Source organism: Stegostoma tigrinum, chromosome 16 (genome assembly GCF_030684315.1).
Source record: "Stegostoma tigrinum isolate sSteTig4 chromosome 16, sSteTig4.hap1, whole genome shotgun sequence".
In the NCBI taxonomy this organism is placed as follows: Eukaryota; Metazoa; Chordata; class Chondrichthyes; order Orectolobiformes; family Stegostomatidae; genus Stegostoma; species Stegostoma tigrinum.
In genome coordinates, this window is record NC_081369.1 from 63,284,722 (window position 1) to 63,304,413 (window position 19,692).

Here is a 19,692-nt window from a genome sequence, read left to right on the forward strand (position 1 = left end):
GATCTTTTTCCTAAGCAAATAATACAACTGTCAGTCATATATCAGTTATTATGTTCCCAGCTAATGGTAGTATAGGACAACTCCAGTTCCCGAAAAAACCTGGCTTGATAGATCACCTTTCTTTATGTTTGCTGTTGGTTACTGTGTTTGTTAGTCACTGAAATCTCTTGGTGTATGGCTATAGTTGCTCTTTAATGACAGAACACAAGTTTATTATACAAAAGAAAGAAAAAGACAAAGCTATGTAGATATAGAGGATGGTTAGAAAGATCTTAACACATGCTTTAAAACAAAGTTGTGACCTATCTCCCAACGCAACGATTTACAGAGACTCAATCCCAGAGAAATATCAATCTGTTCTCAGCTTTTCAAATTATTATGTTTCTGATTCTTGTTAGTTCCTTTCCCTGGAGCTGATGAGACTTTTTTTTCCTTTCCGAGTCTGATAGCATGAATTTTCCACAACTCTGTTGACCTCAACTTTCTCATTTCCAGCAACCTGAAGATGTCTATACAAACTCTCCTGACTTAGAAGTTCTATCGACAATAAACCACTTCTGCTGAAGTGACTGGTTCCTTTAACTAACTCCACTGAAAAGAAAACCACAGTATTCTTCTGCTCTGAGAAAAACTGTTCTCCTCTGAACTGAATATCCAGGTTCTTCAGAACTAAGACAGTGAACCTTCTGTTCTGAAGTTAAAATTAAACTTAATGTGTCTTAATGTGTTTACTCTGTCATAAACTCAACAACATTAATATTTTATCCATTATCTCCCAGAGTTTCTCCAAGACAGTTGACTGCAGTCACATGCATTCATGGAATTGACATATGTAGGTCCCTGTTCCAAATGACTTTCTGATCTTTTTCAAAATAAAACTTCACACAACTAACCAAAATTCATCAGTCCCTTATTTTAAAAAAAAACTCAAAATTCCAAACATAATGATAACATATTCAACAGGCTGTCATGATCCTAATGGGAGCAATGTGCTGATAATCAAGCCCTAGAACTCCACAAACTACCATGAATATGTAAATGTCCAGTGGAATCACCAGAATGGCTAAGTTGGTTAATAAAACCGACTCTGAGTGCTATCTAGAACAAAGCAGACTCACACTAGGTTTCACCACTTTAACAACAAAAGTTGATTCATGTGCGAACTTATTCTTTAACATATTGCAAAGTTCAAACTATGCAAACTTAAACTATATCCCCCCTAAATCCGAACACATACACATTCATTCACAAATCGGACAGACATCTCTGCAAACATATCTTGGGTGGAAAACATAGGCAAAAATAGTCCAAATCCCACGGAGAAGACACCAAACTGCAATGAGGTGAGTTCCAAATAGATTTTGTTTTAAATTTTGGAGACGATATCACTATGTTGTCAACTGGAGAGCAATAGAAGGTCCCCAATTTGGTATCCAGTCAATTGGACCTAGGTCTTTGTTTGAAGTTCTTCATTTCAGAGAGTGTAGTTTTAGCCCTTCACATAGACCCCTATCTTTGCTTGCAAGTTTTCCAGAGGAATACATTCAGCTACTCTCTCTGAGGCCTGTGATAAACAACAGCTGAATAATCCAAAAGCTGATACTAAGTACCTTCTTCAACCCAAAGGCACCTGGTACCTGCTTGTCACACAAAGGTGTCAAAATAATGTTATCCAACAGTTACATTACCTTGTGCCATGCAAGTGAATAGATGATAAGTGAGTGATGTAGAGGTGTCGGTGTTGGACTGGGGTGGACAAAGTCAGAAGTCACAAGACACCAGGCTATAGGCCAACAGTTTTATTCCAAATCACAAGCTTTCTTAGCGCTGCCCCTTCATCAGGCAAAAGCTTGTCATTTAGAACCTGGTAATGTGTGACTTCTGACCGTGATAAGTGAACACCACACACTTGCAACAAAAACAGAAGTTGCTGGAAGGTGGAATATGAGGTGTTGTTCCCCAGTTTGTAGGTGGTGTCATTGTTCATTAATTAATTTTTGGGAAGTAAATCTGCTGTTCTTACCTGGTCTAACCTACACATTGCTCAATGCTCTCAACAATATAGTTTACCCCTTTGGGTAATTAGGGTTGGGCAATAAATGCTGACATAGCCTGCGATGCCCATATTCCTTGAACAATTAACAAAAGGTGCAGCAGATCCAGAAGGCAGCTCACCACTACCTTCTCAAGGGAGGGGCAATGAATGTTTGTCCAGCCAGCAACACCTTATGTCCAATAAGTAAATGTTTTAAAAATGGCCTTATCAGGAAAGATAGCTGAGTGGCTGCTACATTTACTCTAAACTCTCCAGCCATCTCCTGGGCATCAGTCCGCATGTTTATACACTTTTCAGGTGTCCTTACCATTACATTTGACCAGCCTGCACTGCCTCTCAGCCTGTTTTATACCATTAATTTCCTCACCTCTGAGCTTAGGCTGGTGATCACTCGGGCTATCCTTGCCTCCCTTTTAACACCATGGTATAATGTTAGCAGTTCCTACGGCCCTCTTGCACTACACCTTAAGCAATAAAGGATCTGAAAATAATTGTCAAAGACTTCACTATTTTCGCTTTTGCTTTTTCTCTCTGTAGCCTAGGCCATGGCAACATTTCCATCAGCCCATCATCCAACTCATCAACACTCTGCTCTTATATGCTATAAGTGATGTTTTTGCTTTACTTTGGTATTTGTGTGAATAGTCCTGATGATTACAAGATGATGATACGTGACATAAGTTGTCTTTTATCAGCGTTATGTATTTGAAATGCTGTTTGATACTACACACCAGGCTTTGGGATCTTAGACCACTCACCTGGTATCACACCAGCACTAAAATTCATATACCACATTACTTATTTGTGTGATAGGCGCAGCATTAGATTAGATTCCCTACAGTGTGGAAACAGACCCTTCAGTCCAACAAGTCCACACCACCCTTTGAAGCATCCCACCCAGACCCATGCCCCCATAACCCACACACCCCTTTTGATTTGATGGTACCATCCTGTCAGAGGTGAATACCACTTGGTTTGGACCTACATAATAGCATTGTGAAACACTTAACTTCATCTATTGCTCAAACCATTGAGGTGCTTTATCTTTCCAATTCACTAGCAATGAGAGTCTATTTGCCAACCAATCACTAGTCTGCTTTAGCACAGTGTAAATCTTCGTTTCCTTTTACAATGGCACTATTGTGAAGTGTCCTGATGAATGTGAGAGTTTGAGAGCAGGAGGATTACCTTGGAACTGTGTACAATGTTGGTTAGGTTACAGCTAGAGTACCATGTGCCATTCTGGAATCCACATTATAGGAGGGATGTGATTGCACTGGAGAGGGTGCAGAGGAGATTTACCATGTTGTTGCCTGGGCTGGGGAGAGATAAGACAGACTGGGGCTGTGGCCTTTGTAGCATGATGTGGAAGTGTTGGATTGGAGTGGACAGCATCTTAGGTTTATTTAACACATCCTCAACCTTTGATCTTTACTTATAAATTCTGTGTCTGATATAATCCCTCTAACTAACACCTGAAGAAGAACTGAGGCTCCAAAAGCTTGTGTTTTCAAATAAATACATTGGACTATAACCTAGTGTCGTGCGATGCCTTGCAGCAGGGGAGACTGAGTGGGGACATGGTTGAGATATGTAATATTATGATGGGTATAGATAGGATAGATAGGAAGGAACTTTACCCCTTCATGGGAGAATCATTGACCAGGGATCGTACATTTCAGGTAAGGGTCAGGAGATTTAAAGGAGATATGAGGAAAACCTTTTTCATCCCAGAGGCTGGTGGGAATCTGGAACTCACTGCCTCATCATATTGAAGCAGAATCTAGATGTACACTTGCGATACCAAGGCAACAAGGCTATGGGCAAGTGCTGGAACTAGAATAGTTATAGCGATATTAGGAACTGCAGATGATGGAGAATTCGAGATAACAAAGTGTAGAGCTGGATGAACACAGCAGGCCAAGCAGCATCAGAGGAGCAGATAGGCCCAAAACATCAGCTTTTCTGCTCCTAAGATGCTGCTTGACCTGCTGTGTTCATCCAGCTCTACACTTTGTTAACTAGAATAGTTATGGTTGTTTTTGATCAGCACAAACTCGATGGGCCAAATGGCTTTTTCTGTGCTGCAGACTGATGTCCTGATGAATGCAAGACAAAATGTGTCATTTTTCAGCAGTACTCTAGTGTTTATATGCCTGATCCAGTTCCGTTTCTGATCAATACTAAAGCCTAGTATGCTGAGTCAACACAGTGTGGAGCTGGAGGAACACTGCAGGCCAGGCAGCATCAGAGGAGCAGGAGAGTCAACTCCTACTGGAGGATTCAGCAATACTAATGCTATTGAATGTCAAGGGTTGAGCTTCGTAAGCGAGATTTCTTGGGTGTTTATAACTGTTCAGACTTTCAGGAACAAAAACAAAGTTGCTGGAAAAGCTCAGCAAGTCTGGCAGCATCTGTGAAGGAAAAAACAGAGTTAACGTTTCAGGTCCGGTGACCCTTCCTCAGATCCTATTGCTGGACCCAAAGCATTAATTCTGTTTTTCCTTCACAGACGCTGCCAGACTGGTGAGCTTTTCCAGCAACTTTGTTTGTGTTCCTGATTTACAGCATCCACAGTTCTTTCAGTTTTTGTTCAGCTTCTCACTTTGCCCTTCAATATTCATTCCCATTCCGAAGCTGTATTTTCCACCCTCAGCATTGCCTGTTACTTGTATAAAGCCTTGAAGATCTGAGATGATGAGTAGAAGCTGATGGTGAATGTTCAGTGAGAGGGATGGAGCTGCTTTGATGCTGCAGCTACAGTGCATGAGAAGGGAATATAATGGGTTCTCTGTTGGTGTACAAGCTGGTTACAATGCCTCAGATTAGCTGACGGCCTCCTGACACAGTCTGTCGTGGGCATCCTGGGAAGCTGGCCACCATCCTGCCCCCTCCCTGTTGCTCCTTCTCTCCCTGCTGCTCCTGCCACAACGTAAAAGAGTTCGTGCTCTCTCTTCCTGCAACTCCAGTCCTCTCCAGTCCAAAGTACAAGGTGCCAATGCAGACCACTTTGGAAACTTCAGCTTGCCTACCCTGAGGAGAACCAAGTAGAAACATACAACTACAGGAGCAGAAGTAGGCCATTCAGCCCATCAAGCTTGCTGTGCCATTCAGTGTGATCAGAGCTAATCCACTATCTCAACAATATGTTCCTCCTATCTCCCCATACAGCTTGACACTTCTGTCTCCTGGAAATATATCTTTCTTTCTTGAACATATTCAGTATCTTGGCCTCCGCTGCTTTCTGTGGAAGAGAATTGCACCACCCTCATTTCTCCTGAGGTCAGACTGCCCGCCCCAGCCAGCACGATCATCATTCCCACATCCAGCCCTGTCAGAATTGTGATAATAAAATGTGAGGCTGGATGAACACAGCAGGCCAAGCAGCATCTCAGGAGCACAAAAGCTGACGTTTCGGGCCTAGACCCTTCATCAGAGAGGCTCTCTGATGAAGGGTCTAGGCCCGAAACGTCAGCTTTTGTGCTCCTGAGATGCTGCTTGGCCTGCTGTGTTCATCCAGCCTCACATTTTATTATCTTGGAATCTCCAGCATCTGCAGTTCCCATTATCTCTGTCAGAATTGTATCTGTTTTAACGAGCAGACACCTGGATCACATCTTTATCAACCCTCAGGGGGCAAGGTAAAGCAACATTGTTGTAGCCCTGTGCCCTCAGTACAGAGAGATGACAGGTGGTGGTTTAATCTCAGGGTGACCACGTCTCAGGCAAGAGGAAGGATTGAGAAGGAGAGTCTGTCATGGTAACCTCAGCCAGCGCAGGAGTTGAACCTGTGCTGCTCACATCACTGCACATCAGAAAGCCACCAGCCAGCCAACCATCATCTCAGCGTGTGGTGCTGTTTGTTAGTTGTGTGCATGAGTGATTTTATCGACAGGTGGATTTTACAATGAAAACCTTCCACTGTCACTATGGTTTGGCACTATTTGGAATAGTTTAAGAATAATTTTAGAAAGGAAATAGCTCAAAGAGAGTACATAAACCTTCCACCACCGCTTCACTGCCATCTAGATAAGACCCAGCCAGTTGCCAGTCCTCAGGCGCCAACTTCCACCTTGCCAACGTTACCTCTGTGGATGTCACAGCAGATACCGGGCCCCATGCTCACACCCCTCTGCCAGCCACTTCCTCGACACCAACACAAGGCCCCGCTTCAGGCTCACCAGCTGCTGCCATGCTGCATGCCCTCAACAAGGCCACCTTCCAACCACCTCCTGCCTTCCTTGCCAATGCCGACACCACTAATGCCAACGCCACCGAGGTCTCCCCAGAAGGTAAGTAGATGCAAAAATTAGAAAGGAAAGTGAAAAATGAGAAAAGAAAAGCAGACGGAGTGGACGGGCCCCAGGCTCAGGAGCTACCTAGTCCACTAGTGCCACCATCTTGTAGGGGTCCTCTCTGAAGTTATTAGGCATACCTCTGGTTTTGAAGGTGAGAATCTCTGTGGTAGGTGTGACAGGGAGGGGGGAAGGCATCGTAGCAGCCTCCCTGGGTATCTGGCATTGCAGACCAACAGTGCACTGTGGAGCGCAATCCCTTATGATTGGTCACCATCTGTGACTCCTGGTGGCAGTGGGAATTCCACTCACCTCAATAGATCTGAGCATTCACTGCTCTGGACAGCCTCAGCAAACATGAACTGGATTGAAGTGACAGCCCCGGTGAACATGACATTGATCAGCTGGGGATCGGTGGGATTCCACAGGCATTGCCAACGGTCCCCTGGCATGAATCAGTCACCTGGCATGAATCCAAGGTGTAGGTTCTGGTGACTATGGTGACCTTGTCACTGAGCTAGTAGCCTGGAGGACCGAGCTAATGTTCTTGTGCTACAGATTCAAATCCCACCACAGCAGCTAGCGAAATTTAATTTGTAATTAAAAGGCAGGCAGTCAGGGAGGGCCCTCGCCACATGGCGACCGGAATTGGGGACATTCTGGACGAAGGAGGCCTGGGCTAGATGCTGCTGCAGGAATTGGCCAGCAGGGCAGCAATAGATGCCCGGCTCGTGTCCAATGCCATCCAATGTCTAAAAAACTGCAGCGCACAGACCAGACACAGTCCACCAGTTGGAGGATGCTGTACCCCTGCTCGGGCAGAATTTCACATTGGCCCCAAAGGCCTGCACCTCCCTCAGGAGCGCACGCCCCACAACCTGAGCCACCTCTTGGGTGAATTCACTGTACCTTTCTTCCTTGTAAAGATATGATTATTGTACAGAGTGCCGCTTCACACCATCCGCTTCCACTCCTATGTCTGCTGTCCAGGCATGCCTTGGCATGCCTATTTACCACTGGGTGGCACGGATCCCCAGTGGAGGGCTCTCCATATCGGAGTCCTCCCTCCTTCCATCGGGGAACCTGGGATGGAGGGTGTTGCATGCAGCAATCCCCTAAAACAGCAGATTGAGGGGGTTCACAATGGGCTTAGGGTGTAAGTATTGGATTGGCTACACAGGTGTTTTGACTGGTAGTGGGTACTAGTTAACAGTGATTTTGCTGGCTCACATGTTGCTCAGTTGTACATAATAGCACTTAGAATCACAGACTTCCTGCACTGCATTAAGAGGCATTCAGCCCGTTGAGTCCACGCCAAACCTCTGAACAGTATCCCACCCAGACCCACCCCGTACCCTATCCCTGTAACCCTGATTTCCTGTGGCCAATCCACCCTAACCTGCACACCCCTGGGCACTATGGGACAATTTAGCATGGCCAACCCTCCTAACCTGCACATCCCTGGGCACTATGGGACAATTTAGCATGGCCAACCCACCCTAACCCGCACATCCCTGGGCACTATGGGGCAATTTAGCACGGCCAACCCACCCTAACCTGCACATCCCTGGGCGCTATGGGACAATTTAGCCCGGCCAATCCACCCTAACCTGCACATCCCTGGGCACTATGGGACAATTTAGCACGGCCAATCCACCCTAACCCGATCATCCCTGGGCACGATGGGACAATTTAGCCCGGCCAACCCACCCTAACCTGCACATCCCTGGGCACTATGGGACAATTTAGCACGGCCAACCCACCCTAACCTGCACATCCCTGGGCACTATGGGACAATTTAGCACGGCCAATCCACCCTAACCCGATCATCCCTGGGCACTATGGGACAATTTAGCACAGCCAATCCACCCTAACCCGCACATTCCTGGGCATTACGGGACAATTAAGCATGGCCAATCTATCCTAACCTGCACACCTTTGGACTGTGAGAGGAAACCGGAGTACCTGGAGGAAATCCGCACAGACGCATGGAGAATGTGCAAACTTCACACAGACAGACACCCAAGGTCTGAGTGGAACCCAGGTGCTGCATGGCAGCAGTTTTAGCCACTGTGCCACCCTTATACTCTGGGTCCTAGTGAAAAAAACAATTGTTGTAAAAATCCATGTGGCTCAGTAATGCCCCTTCAGGAAGGAAATCTATTCCCAGTCTGATCTACATGTGACTCCAGATCCACAGCAAGCTGGTCGATCCTTAAAAACCCTCCGGGCAATAAGAGCCCCGAGGAGCCAATTCAACCCCTCAAACCTGTTCTGCTCCTCACCAGACACTGGCCTGGCCAATGATGCCGACACTAAATGAATTAAAGAAAATATGTCAGCAAAACGTGGATGTGAAAGTCTGTGTTTCACGGGGCACTGTTTCTCAGTCATATCAAGGAAGCTAATCTTGTGTAGGGTTTTCTGCCTCCTGCTGGCAAGAACACCATGTTCCACTACTGACCTATTGAGTGGCAGATGATTAAGGAGTGAATTTCTCGCGGGTAGAGACGTACGCTGCAGTAAAGGCTGATGATGAGCAAGTGCAGATCAAAGTCCAAACACAAAACCCCAGGGGTGCAGCAAGGAGCAACACATTTCACAGAAATCACCTCCAAAGCAGAACAAATTGATCTGAAGAACTTGGGCTTTTACCCAGGCAATGCTTCTATGTATGATATATATATATCCTTGGTCCTTGGTCAACATTGGAATACAGGAGACTTTAGATGCTGGAGACAGAGTCAATGGTTTAAAATGGGGTCATTTGGCTTTTGGTAATTATTAGCATGATGATCGCCATTCCCATGGGAATTTCCCATGCACTTCTGCATGTTAACTGTGGAAGATAAGTATAAGATGCTCCTTCTTCAAATCCTTTCCAACGCTCTCCCAATTTCTCTTGATGTCATTAGCAGCAACCTCTTGATTTCCTCCTTGAACCTGCTCAGTACCTCAGCTTCCACAATCCTCTGAGATCAGGAATTCCAAAGAATTTGGGAGTTTCTGGACTACTGCTGGTTCCTCATCCACAGGTTTTGACCTCTGACCTGTACTCTGCCAGCCTGGAAAATAAATTCTGTCTGCGCTCAAACGCCAAAACCCTTCTCCTCACCCCCTCACGATGACTATGAAAATCCTCATCCTCCTCATGCCCACTCTTCAGCGACAGCAAAAGAAGCAGGGCAGACCATGGTCATGCTGCCCAACAAAGAAATTACCCTTCAGCCACTGCTATTCACACGATCTGCAACAGAAGAGGAGCATGAGAGAGATCAAAGAGGATAGAGTGACGGTAGACACCAGACAATTCATGTGTGTGTGTTATGAAGAGGTGAGGTATGGGTATTATTCAGCTCATGGGAGGTGGGCACACTGCCTACACCTACATTTTTCACGATCCCTAACTACCCTAGAGAAGGTAGTGGTGAGCAGTCAGTCATATAGATGTACAGCATGGAACCATACCCTTCAATCGAACTCGTCCGGACTAACCAGATATCCTAAATCAATCTAGTCCCATTTGCCAGCATTTGGCCCATATCCCGCAAACCCCTCCCATTCATGTACTCACCCAGATGCATTTTAAATGCTATAACTGTACCAGCCTTCACCACTTCCTCTGGCAGCTCATTCCATACACACACCACCCTCTGCGTGAAAATGTTACCCCTTAGGTCTTTCTTAAATCTTTCCCCTCTCACCTTAAACCAATGCTCTCTAGCTTTTGACTCCCCCACCCTGGAGGAAAGACCTTGACTATTCACCCTATCCATGCCCCTCATGACTTTATAGACCTCTATACAGTCACCCCCTCAGCCTCCAATGTTCCAGGGAAAATAGCCCCAGCCTATTCAACCTCTTCATGTAGCTCAAACCCTCCAACCCTGGCCACATTCTTGTAAATCTTTTCTGAGCCCTTTCAAGTGTAACAATATCTTTCTCTTAGCAGGGAGGCCAGAATTGCACGCAGAACTCCAAAATGTGGCCTAATCAATGTGCTGTACAGCCACAACATGACACCCGGACTCCTATAATCAACACACAGTCATTAGGGTGAAGTGTTGGACTTTGGGATTGAAATGCTGATTTCGAGGCGTTAGGGTTTGGATTATTGCTTCGGGTGCTTGGGGTTAGACCGCTGGCTAACTGATGACAGCCAGGGTTTACATCGTAGCAGTGAGGTGAATGATTGGGATAGAATTAACTGAGAGGAGTGGCATCAGAAACCAGCACGGATAACAGCACTGTGACAATATGTGACTTTCAAAGGAAGCCCCCCCCTCCCCACCATTAAATAACATCTTGACAATGGCCATAGATCTGGGATAGATGATTGAATTTGAGTTTGAAATAGATATCTGGCAAATGCATCTTAGAATGGTAGAGGTCAAAACTCACATGCATCAGGTTATCGTCCAACAGGTTTGGACTATAACCTGGTGTGTGTGATTTTTAACCTTGTCCGCTCCAGTCCAACACCAGCACCTCCACATCTTAGAATGATAGGGCACTCAAAATGATGCGATCACAGTTTTGCTATATTGTGCAAAGAAGGTTGAGGCAGATAACATTTACAAGCAGAGCTGCAAGGTTATATATGCCTTGGAAAGCAGAGCAGGCTTCAGTATAAAGGTAGGTGATCTAAAATTAAAGTCTTTAAAATGATTGAATTGGGTTGGATGAGATAGACGACAGAACCATTGTGAAGAAAATGTTTCCACTGGTGGCTAAGACCACCACTCAGGGCCATAAGTATAAGAACATCCATTGGAAATTCGGGAGGAATTTCTTCACTCAGAGAAACTAGAATGTGAAAGTCATTCCACTATGGCAGAGGTTGAGGTGAATAGCAGAGCAGCAGTCAAGGGGAGGCAAGATGAATAAAACATAGGAGAAAGGAATAAGAGGGTCATAGTGCATTCATGGTTCTAGAATCTCCAGGGCAAGGGTTCAGATCTTGCTGTTGGTGGCTGTTAGAACTTAAAATCAATAACTGAGAAGTAGGTTCAGTAACTGTCATTGGTTATTTTTTTAAAGGTGATCTGTCCCATTCGTGCTTTTCAGGGAAGGAAATCTGCCATCCTAACGTGGTCTGGCCGACGTGTGACTCTAGACCTACAGCAAGGTGGTCGATCATTAACTTCCCTCTGAAATGGCCCAAGCAAGTCACTTACGGAGGCATTTAGGAACGGGACAACCAAAGCTGGCCTTGACCAGAGGGGAAGCCCAGTACTGCCAGGAAATAGATGAACGTGTGTTCCAGCTCACAATCACAAAATGGGTCAGACCAGCGCATCACTTTCTTCAGTTTTACTTGTTTTTTCCTTCAGGGTGCTCTGCAAATTCCCTGGAAAGAATAAAAACTGAAGAATACGCTGCTAGGATGGAAAGAGGTACGCTGTGGGGAGACATAGTGGAGCACAAATGTCTAGTCTATCTGGTATAAATTTTACATAAAGGCGATTAGAAGAGAAAGTTCTAGAGCTTGAAAGACAGCCATAAAACAGAACCAATGGAGACATGGGAAAAGATTTATTTTATGCGGTGAGATAATGGGAACAGCAGATGCTGGAGAATCCAAGATAATAATGTGTGAAGCTGGATGAACACAGCAGGCCAAGCAGCATCTCAGGAGCACAAAAGCTGACGTTTCAGGCCTAGACCCTTCATCAGAGAGGGGGATGGGGAGAGGGTTCTGGAATAAATAAGGAGAGAGGGGGAGGTGGACCAAAGATGGAGAGTAAAGAAGATAGGTGGAGAGGAGAGTATAGGTGGGGAGGTAGGGAGGGGATAGGTCAGTCCAGGGAAGACGGACAGGTCAAGGAGGTGGGATGAGGTTAGTAGGTAGGAAATGGAGGTGCGGCTTGGGGTGGGAGGAAGGGATGGGTGAGAGGAAGAACAGGTTAGGGAGGCAGAGACAGGCTGGGCTCGTTTTGAGATACAGTGGGGGGAGGGGAAGAGCTGGGCTGGTTGTGTGGTGCAGTGGGGGGAGGGGAAGAACTGGGCTGGTTTTGGGATGCAGTAGGGGGAGGGGAGATTTTGAAGCTGGTGAAGTCCACATTGATACCATTGGGCTGCAGGGTTCCCAAGCGGAATATGAGTTGCTGTTCCTGCAACCTTCGGGTGGCATCATTGTGGCACTGCAGGAGGCCCATGATGGACATGTCCTCTAAAGAATGGGAGGGGGAGTGGAAATGGTTTGCGACTGGGAGGTGCAGTTGTTTATTGCGAACCGAGTGGCGGTCTTCTGCAAAGCGGTCCCCAAGCCTCCACTTGGTTTCCCCAGTGTAGAGGAAGCCACACCGGGGAGAATGGATACAGTATACCACTTCCCCCAACACATCCCAAAACCAGCCCAGTTCGTCCCCTCCCCCCAATGCATCGCAAAACCAGCCCAGCCTGTCTCTGCCTCCCTAACCTGTTCTTCCTCTCACCCATCCCTTCCTCCCACCCCAAGCCGCACCTCCATCTCCTACCTACTAACCTCATCCCACCTCCTTGACCTGTCCCTCTTCCGTGGACTGACCTATCTCCTCCCAACCTTCTCACCTATACTCTCCTCTCCACTTATCTTCTTTTCTCTCCATCTTCGGTCCGCCTCCCCCCTCTCCCTATTTGTTCCAGAACCCTCACCCCATCCCCCTCTCTGATGAAGGGTCTAGGCCCGAAACGTCAGCTTTTGTGCTCCTGAGATGCTGCTTGGCCTGCTGTGTTCATCCAGCCTCACATTTTATTATCTTATTTTATGCGGTGACTGGTTCGGGTCTGGAATGTACTACCTGAGAGTGCGGGGGAGGCAGGTTTACTCAAGTGGTTTGGGTCTTGAATGTACTGTCTGAGAGTGTGTGGGGGGGTGCAGGCTGTTAGAATCAGTGTTTTCAAAACTGACAGCACTCAAAAGAAAAGACAATTTCAGAGCTATATTGAAGGGTAGGAGGAGTTAGGGATCAGCTGAGTTGCTTTTCCAGAGAGTTGGCCTCTCCTTGATGACCTGAATAGCCTCCACTGTGCTGTAACCATTCTGTGGCAGTATTCATCCGTTTGCTATCTTGGAATCTTGCTGTGCTAAAATGTTAGCCACCATGTTTCCCAGAGCGATGAAACTTCCAAAGAACTTTGGGCCATCCTGAAGAGGGGAAGTCCCTGGGAAATGCAAGTTTTATTTCTTTTTTACATGTACCTCATTTAGTGACACTCCACTGAACAATAAACGCAGGATCTTACTGCCAGCACTGATAAATGCTCCCCCCAACGAGGGAGAGTTTAGCTGCACGGCATCTCTGAGATGAAGGTGAGATGGTCTCTCTTGATTTTCAGAATTTTAATTAAGCCCCTTCAGGTAATGAAAAGCCCCTCGTGGATCATACTCAGCAACAAACAAAGCTGGAGAACGGTAACACAATTGATTTCAGCGATTCTGCTCAAAGTTTCCTGAAAGACAAGGCTCTACTGCCCTTACAAAGCAATTAGTGATGTCGCAGATGGTTTGGTGCAGACAGCAGATGTCACTTGAATTCTCTCTGTGCTCTTCAAAAGGAAACCTAATTTTCTTCATAATTAGTAGCTCTCTTCTTTAATTACCATTGAGAGTGACTGCCGATCAGAGGTGAGAAGGCCGTGAGGCTAAATCTGCCGCTTATAAACTCAGGCTAAAATGCGCACCACTGCTAATCGTTCCACTTTAACTCGCTCTCGCTCTCGCTCTGTTTTTGCTTGGATTGTTTAGTTGTTTAAAACTAACAAGCTATTAAAATCCTCAAACCTCATCTGTTTCGAGATGATGTCCTGTGTTTAAAATCAGAATGGATAAATTGATCAAAAACAGAATTAGCTGGAAAAGCTCAGCAGGTCTGGCAGCATCTGTGAAGAGAAAATCAGAGTTAGCGTTTCAGGTCCGGTGACCCTTCCTCAGAATCAGTTCACCAGACCCGAAATTGTAACTGACTCTTTTCTTCACAGATACTGCCAGACCTGCAGAGATTTTCCAGCTACTTCTGTTTTTGTTCCTGATTGACAGTATCTTCAGTTATTTCAGTTGTTATACAGACAAATTGATGATGGCAAAGTGGTAAGATCATGGGGTGATCCAGTGTTCTAGGCTAATACCATGGGGACACTGCCACAGTGATAACTTATGGAATTTGGATTCCATTGAAAGATCTGGTATATAAAGCTGGTCTAAATAACTATCATTGAATGTCTTTGAGCGAAGAAAACCACTGATCTTGCACAGCCAGGATGTGTTAAAAAGCCTGTCTTGTTCTAGATGAAGTCAGAAGCCACATGACACCAGGTCACAGTTCAACAGGCTTCGTTGAAATCACATGCTTTCAGAGTGCAGCCCCTTCATCAGGTGCAGTGAGAGAAGAGAGCACACAGACCCAGAGTTCATACACAGAGAGATCAAGGGCAGAGAGATCAAAAGATTGCACGATTGGTGTGAATGGGTTGTCGAATAATAAGTCTCTGCAGGTGACCAAGAGCATCAGGTGGTGTGAGTAAAGCGTCAACAGCTGAATAGCCAGCGATGGGATTACCTATAATCTGATTAAATAAGGCAGAGAGATAATTACAAAAAAATAAAAGTAAGGTGGTGCTGGAGACAAGCCAAACAACCGGAATAACATAACAAAGTGTGGAGCTGGATGAACACAGCAGGCCAGGCAGCATGTCAGGAGCACAAAAGCTGACATTTTAGGCCTAGACCCTTCATCAGAGGCCTCTCTGATGAAGGGTCTAGACCGAAATGTCAGCTTTTGTGCTTCTGAGATGCTGCTTGGCCTGCTGTGTTCATCCAGCTTCACACTTTGTTATCTTGGATTCTCCAGCATCTGCAGTTCTCATTATCTCATATCACAACTGGAATAATATGAAAAGTATAAGAGTCACATGCTGAGGGCCTAGCCAAAGTAATGAGTAATCCAAAACCATACAAACTAATTAAGGTAGAGAGATAATAACAATTTACCAAGGTGATGCTGTCAAACCAGGACAGGGAGGAAGATTTTTCAGATGCAGAACAGTCTGGTGGGGTCACCTGTAGCACGACATGAACCAGGATCACAGTTGAAACTATCTTCATGGGTACTGAACTTGGCTATCAGCCTCTGCTCAGCGATTCTTTGTTGTGTATCTCAAAGTCCATTTTGGAGAACGTTTACCCGACGATCAGAGGCTGAATGTCCTTGACCGCTAAGTTTTCCCTGACTGGGTAAGAACATCCCCGTCTGGCGATTATTGCGTGGTGTCCATTCATCCATTGTGTGAGCATCTGCATAGTTTTGCTAAAATACCATGCCTCTGGGCATCCTTGCCTGCAGTGTATGAGATAGACAACATTGGCCGAGTCACATGACTATCTGCCATGTATGTGGTGGGTGGTGTTCCCAGGTGTGATGGTAGTGTCCATGTTGATGATCTGACATGTCTTACAGAGGTTACCATGACAGGGCTGTATAGTCTTGGGGTTGACATTGTCCTGAAGGCTGCTGGGTAATTTGCTGCAAACAACGGTCTGTTTTATGTTGGTGGTTGTTTGAAGGCGAGAAGTGGAGGTGTAGGGAGAATCTTGGCGAGATGCTCGTTGTCGTTGATGACATGTTGAAAGTTATGAAGAACATGGAGTAGTTTCTCCGCTCTGGGCAATACTGGACGACAAAGGGTACTCCATCAGTGGTATCTTATGTCTGTCTTCTAAAGAGGTCATTGTGGTTTTTTGCTGTGGCGCATTGGAACTGGCTATCGATGACCTGAGCATCGTTTGGGGGTGTCATTCAACACCTTCAACTGTCTGTCTCGTGCCTCTTCATCTGAGCTGAATCTGTGTACACGTAGGGCTTGTCTGTAGGGGAAAGCTTCTTTAATATGTTTAGGGCAGTTACAGATGAGAATGGGACTTAAGAAGAAACGTTACATATTCCCTCTGTTGTGACATTAAATCTATGAGCCCCCCGTTTCAGAAGAGGCATTATTATGTTTGCTTTCAATCACACCCCTCCTTCCATTATACATCAAGATTAATGATTTGGAAATCATTGCAGAAAGCATTCAACGGGCAATCACCACACAACATAATTCCAAAGGAGTAGAAATGTGAAAATGCTTAAATATAGCTGCTTCAGGAGAGGCGAGTAATGAGACAACTTGCATTTCTCAGCACCTGTTATGACATCCCACAGGAATGGCAGGAATTAATTTTAATATTTCACCTGAAAGACAGCATTAGGGGTGAACCTCAGGGTATCATTTTGTGTATGTGTGTGTCTATAGTGGGAGTTGAACCAATCACCTTCTGTTTCATTGATGTAGAGGTGGCGGTGTTGGACTGGGGTGGACAAATTCAGAAGTCACACAACACCGGGTTACAGTCCAACAAGTTTATTTGAGATGTAAAGGTACCGGTGTTGGACTGGGGCAGTCAAGGCTCAAAGTCGCATGACACCAGGTTGGCTTCCTATGGGTTTCTTTAAAATCACATGTTTTCAGAACACTGCTCCTTCATCAGGTGACGAAGGAGCAGCACTTCGAATGCTTGTGATTTCAGATAAACCCGTTGGACTATAACCTGATGTCATGTGACTTCTGACTCAGTTTGTTTGACTGGTATTTGTGAGACACAACAGTTGAGCCAAGCACATGACCCCTAGAGAACCATTGTAGCAATGGCCAGTATCTGAGATGATTGGCCTCCAACAACTACAGCTAACCTCCTTTGTTAGGTCCGACTCCATCCCCAGTGAAAAATTTTCTCCTCATTAATCTTTTCTTTTAAGAAGTGATATATGTTGAGGAACCAGACATGACAAATACTTTAGTGTGTCGACATCCCACAAGTAGTAATATGATGATTGATTAATGGGCAGTAATTGCCCAGGGGACCAGGGAGAACTTACCTTATCTTTTTTCAAATAGTGTCAAGGGTCTTTAACAGGTAACACCTAAAAAGTTAAAGCTTCATGTCTCAAGTGGAGAACATAAGTGGTCAAAATTGAAAGGGGAAGTGTGCTCATTACCAATGGAAGACAGTCCACATCTCCTTCACTTCCTGAATCTAAGAAATTAATTGAAAGCAAATTAAAACCTGCAGGGTGATTTAAACAGATGCCAGTAATAATTGTTTGATGCTTCAGGAATATGGAATCAGTGTGCAGTCTAGGTCCAATCATTAAATGTGAATTAGCCGCATTTCCTTGCTTATCTTAGGTATGATTATTCCAGGAATAATTCTGGCCTGGTGCATTCAACATTAATCTGCTGACCCAGTGTTGCGTAATGAAGAGTTTATGTAACAGTGATTTTTCTGGAAGTGATTATTGATTGGCAACTGAACTTCAAGGTCTCTTCAAGGTTTGTAACGATCAGATTACCAGCTTGATGGACAGATTGAATCATTCTCTGTATCAGCAGCTGCATCTGTCGTCTGCTTCTTAACTCATCCAGTAGCTCAGTCACTCGAAGGACATAACTGAAAGTTAATGAAAGCAGGCTTTGTCTCTCTCTTCAACATGAGACTTCACCTATGTCCTTCCGTCTGTCTCCCACATAATCATGCACACATGCATGTGCTAACTCACATATATTCAAAAATATTACACACGTACTCCAACTGGTGTCAAGAAATTGAAGTAAAGGGACAGTGCTGGGCTCGGGAAAATCTTTTCTACACAATAAATGTTTATGATTAAACATACCATCAATTCTGAGCAAGAAAGAAAAAAAAGCATGATTTGATGGAAGTGAATTGTTCTTTGAGAGAGCCACCAGAGACTAGATGGGCCAAAAAGTCATCTTCTGTTCTGTTTGATGCTGTATTTCAATGGTTAGAATAGATTCCATACAGTGTGGAAACAGGCCGTTCAGCCCAACAAGTCCACACTGCCCTTGAAGCATCCCACCCAGCCCCATCCCTCATAACCCACACACCCCTGAACATTACAGGCAATTTAGCATGGCCAATTCACTTAGCCTGCACATCTCTGGACTGTGGGAGGAAACCAGAGCACCTGGAAGAAACCCATGCAGACATGGGGAGAATGTGCAAACTCCACAAGCCAGTTACCAGAGGCTGGAATTGAACCTGGGCCCCTAGCGCTGTAAGGCTGCAGTGCTAACCACTGAGCCACCGTGCCACCCAGCTATTATCCTGACATTATAAAGGAGCCGAGCTTGAAAACTAAAGTAAGGATGTCCAAGGGTGATTTCAGAAAGCACTTTATCACACAACAGGGAGTGGAAATCAGGAACTTGTTCAACAGAAAGCTGGGATCAACAGACAACTTACGAACAGAAACTGACTGCCCTGGACATTATTTGTCCAAATGTGACATTACAGTGCCCTGAAAACATTGAGATGAATGGGAATTAGGAATGATTGGAATCGCGTGTAACACAAGAGATACTCAGAGATAGTAGGAACTGCAGATGCCTGAGAATCTGAGATAACAAGGTGTGGAGCTGGATGAAGACAGCAGGCCAAGCAGTATCATAGGAGCAGGAAGGCTGACATTTCGTGCCTGGACCCTCCTTCAGAAATGGGGAGGGGGAAGGGAGCTGGGAAATAAATAGAGCGGAGGGGTGGGGCTGATGGAAGGTGGATAAAGGAACAGATAGGTGGAGAGAAGATGGACAGGCTAAAGAGGTAGGGATGGAGCCAGTAAAGGTGAGTGTAGGTGAGGAGTTGGGACGGCGATTGGTCAATTGAGGGAAGACGGACAGGTCAAGGGGAATGAGGCCAGTAGGTAGGAGATGGAGGTGGAGGTTGGTCAGTAAGGTGGGACGAGCGGATAGGTGGGAGAAAGGATGGACAGGTCAAGGAGACGGGGACACGTTGGGCTAGTTTTGGGATGGAGTAGGGGGCGGGGAGAGCTTGAAGCTTGTGAAGTCCACATTAAGACCATTGGGCTGCAGGGTTCTCAAGCGGAATATGAGGTGCTGTTCTTGCTGCCTTTGGGCGGCATCATTGTGATGCTGGAGAAAGCCCAGGATGGACACGTCATCTGAGGAGTGGAAGGGGGAAGTGAAGTGGTTCACAGCTGGGAGGTGCAGTCATTTGTTGCGAACTGAGGGTAGGCGTTCCACAAAGCAGTCTCCAAGCCTCCGCTTGGTTTCCCCGATGACTCTGTTCCTCTGTTATGAGGTCAAGAGTCTGTTATGAAGAAAAGCTCTGCAACATTCGGGACTGTTCATATACAGAAGCAGTCCATATTCAAAAGCAACAAGACCAGGGCAATATCCAGGCTTAGGTTGACAAGTGGCTAATCACATTCACAGCATACAAGTGCCAGGCAATGGCATCTCCAACAAGAGAGAATCTGACCACTGCCCCTTGGATATCTGGCA

General features: G+C 45.7%; 1 protein-coding gene across 3 annotated transcripts in view; it reads left to right on the top strand.

The window, feature by feature from the left end:
• bean1 (brain expressed, associated with NEDD4, 1) overlaps positions 1-19,692 on the top strand; it is a 103,240-nt gene that overhangs the window by 27,218 nt on the left and 56,330 nt on the right. The window contains exon 2 of one of the 3 annotated variants that reach the window (XM_059651556.1): positions 11,419-11,747. The exons of the other annotated variants lie outside the window; for them this stretch is intronic. Coding sequence (XP_059507539.1) covers positions 11,507-11,747 — 241 coding nt within the window. The 5' untranslated portion in view covers positions 11,419-11,506. The remainder of the gene's footprint in view (positions 1-11,418; positions 11,748-19,692) is intronic. 3 annotated transcript variants of the gene reach the window in all.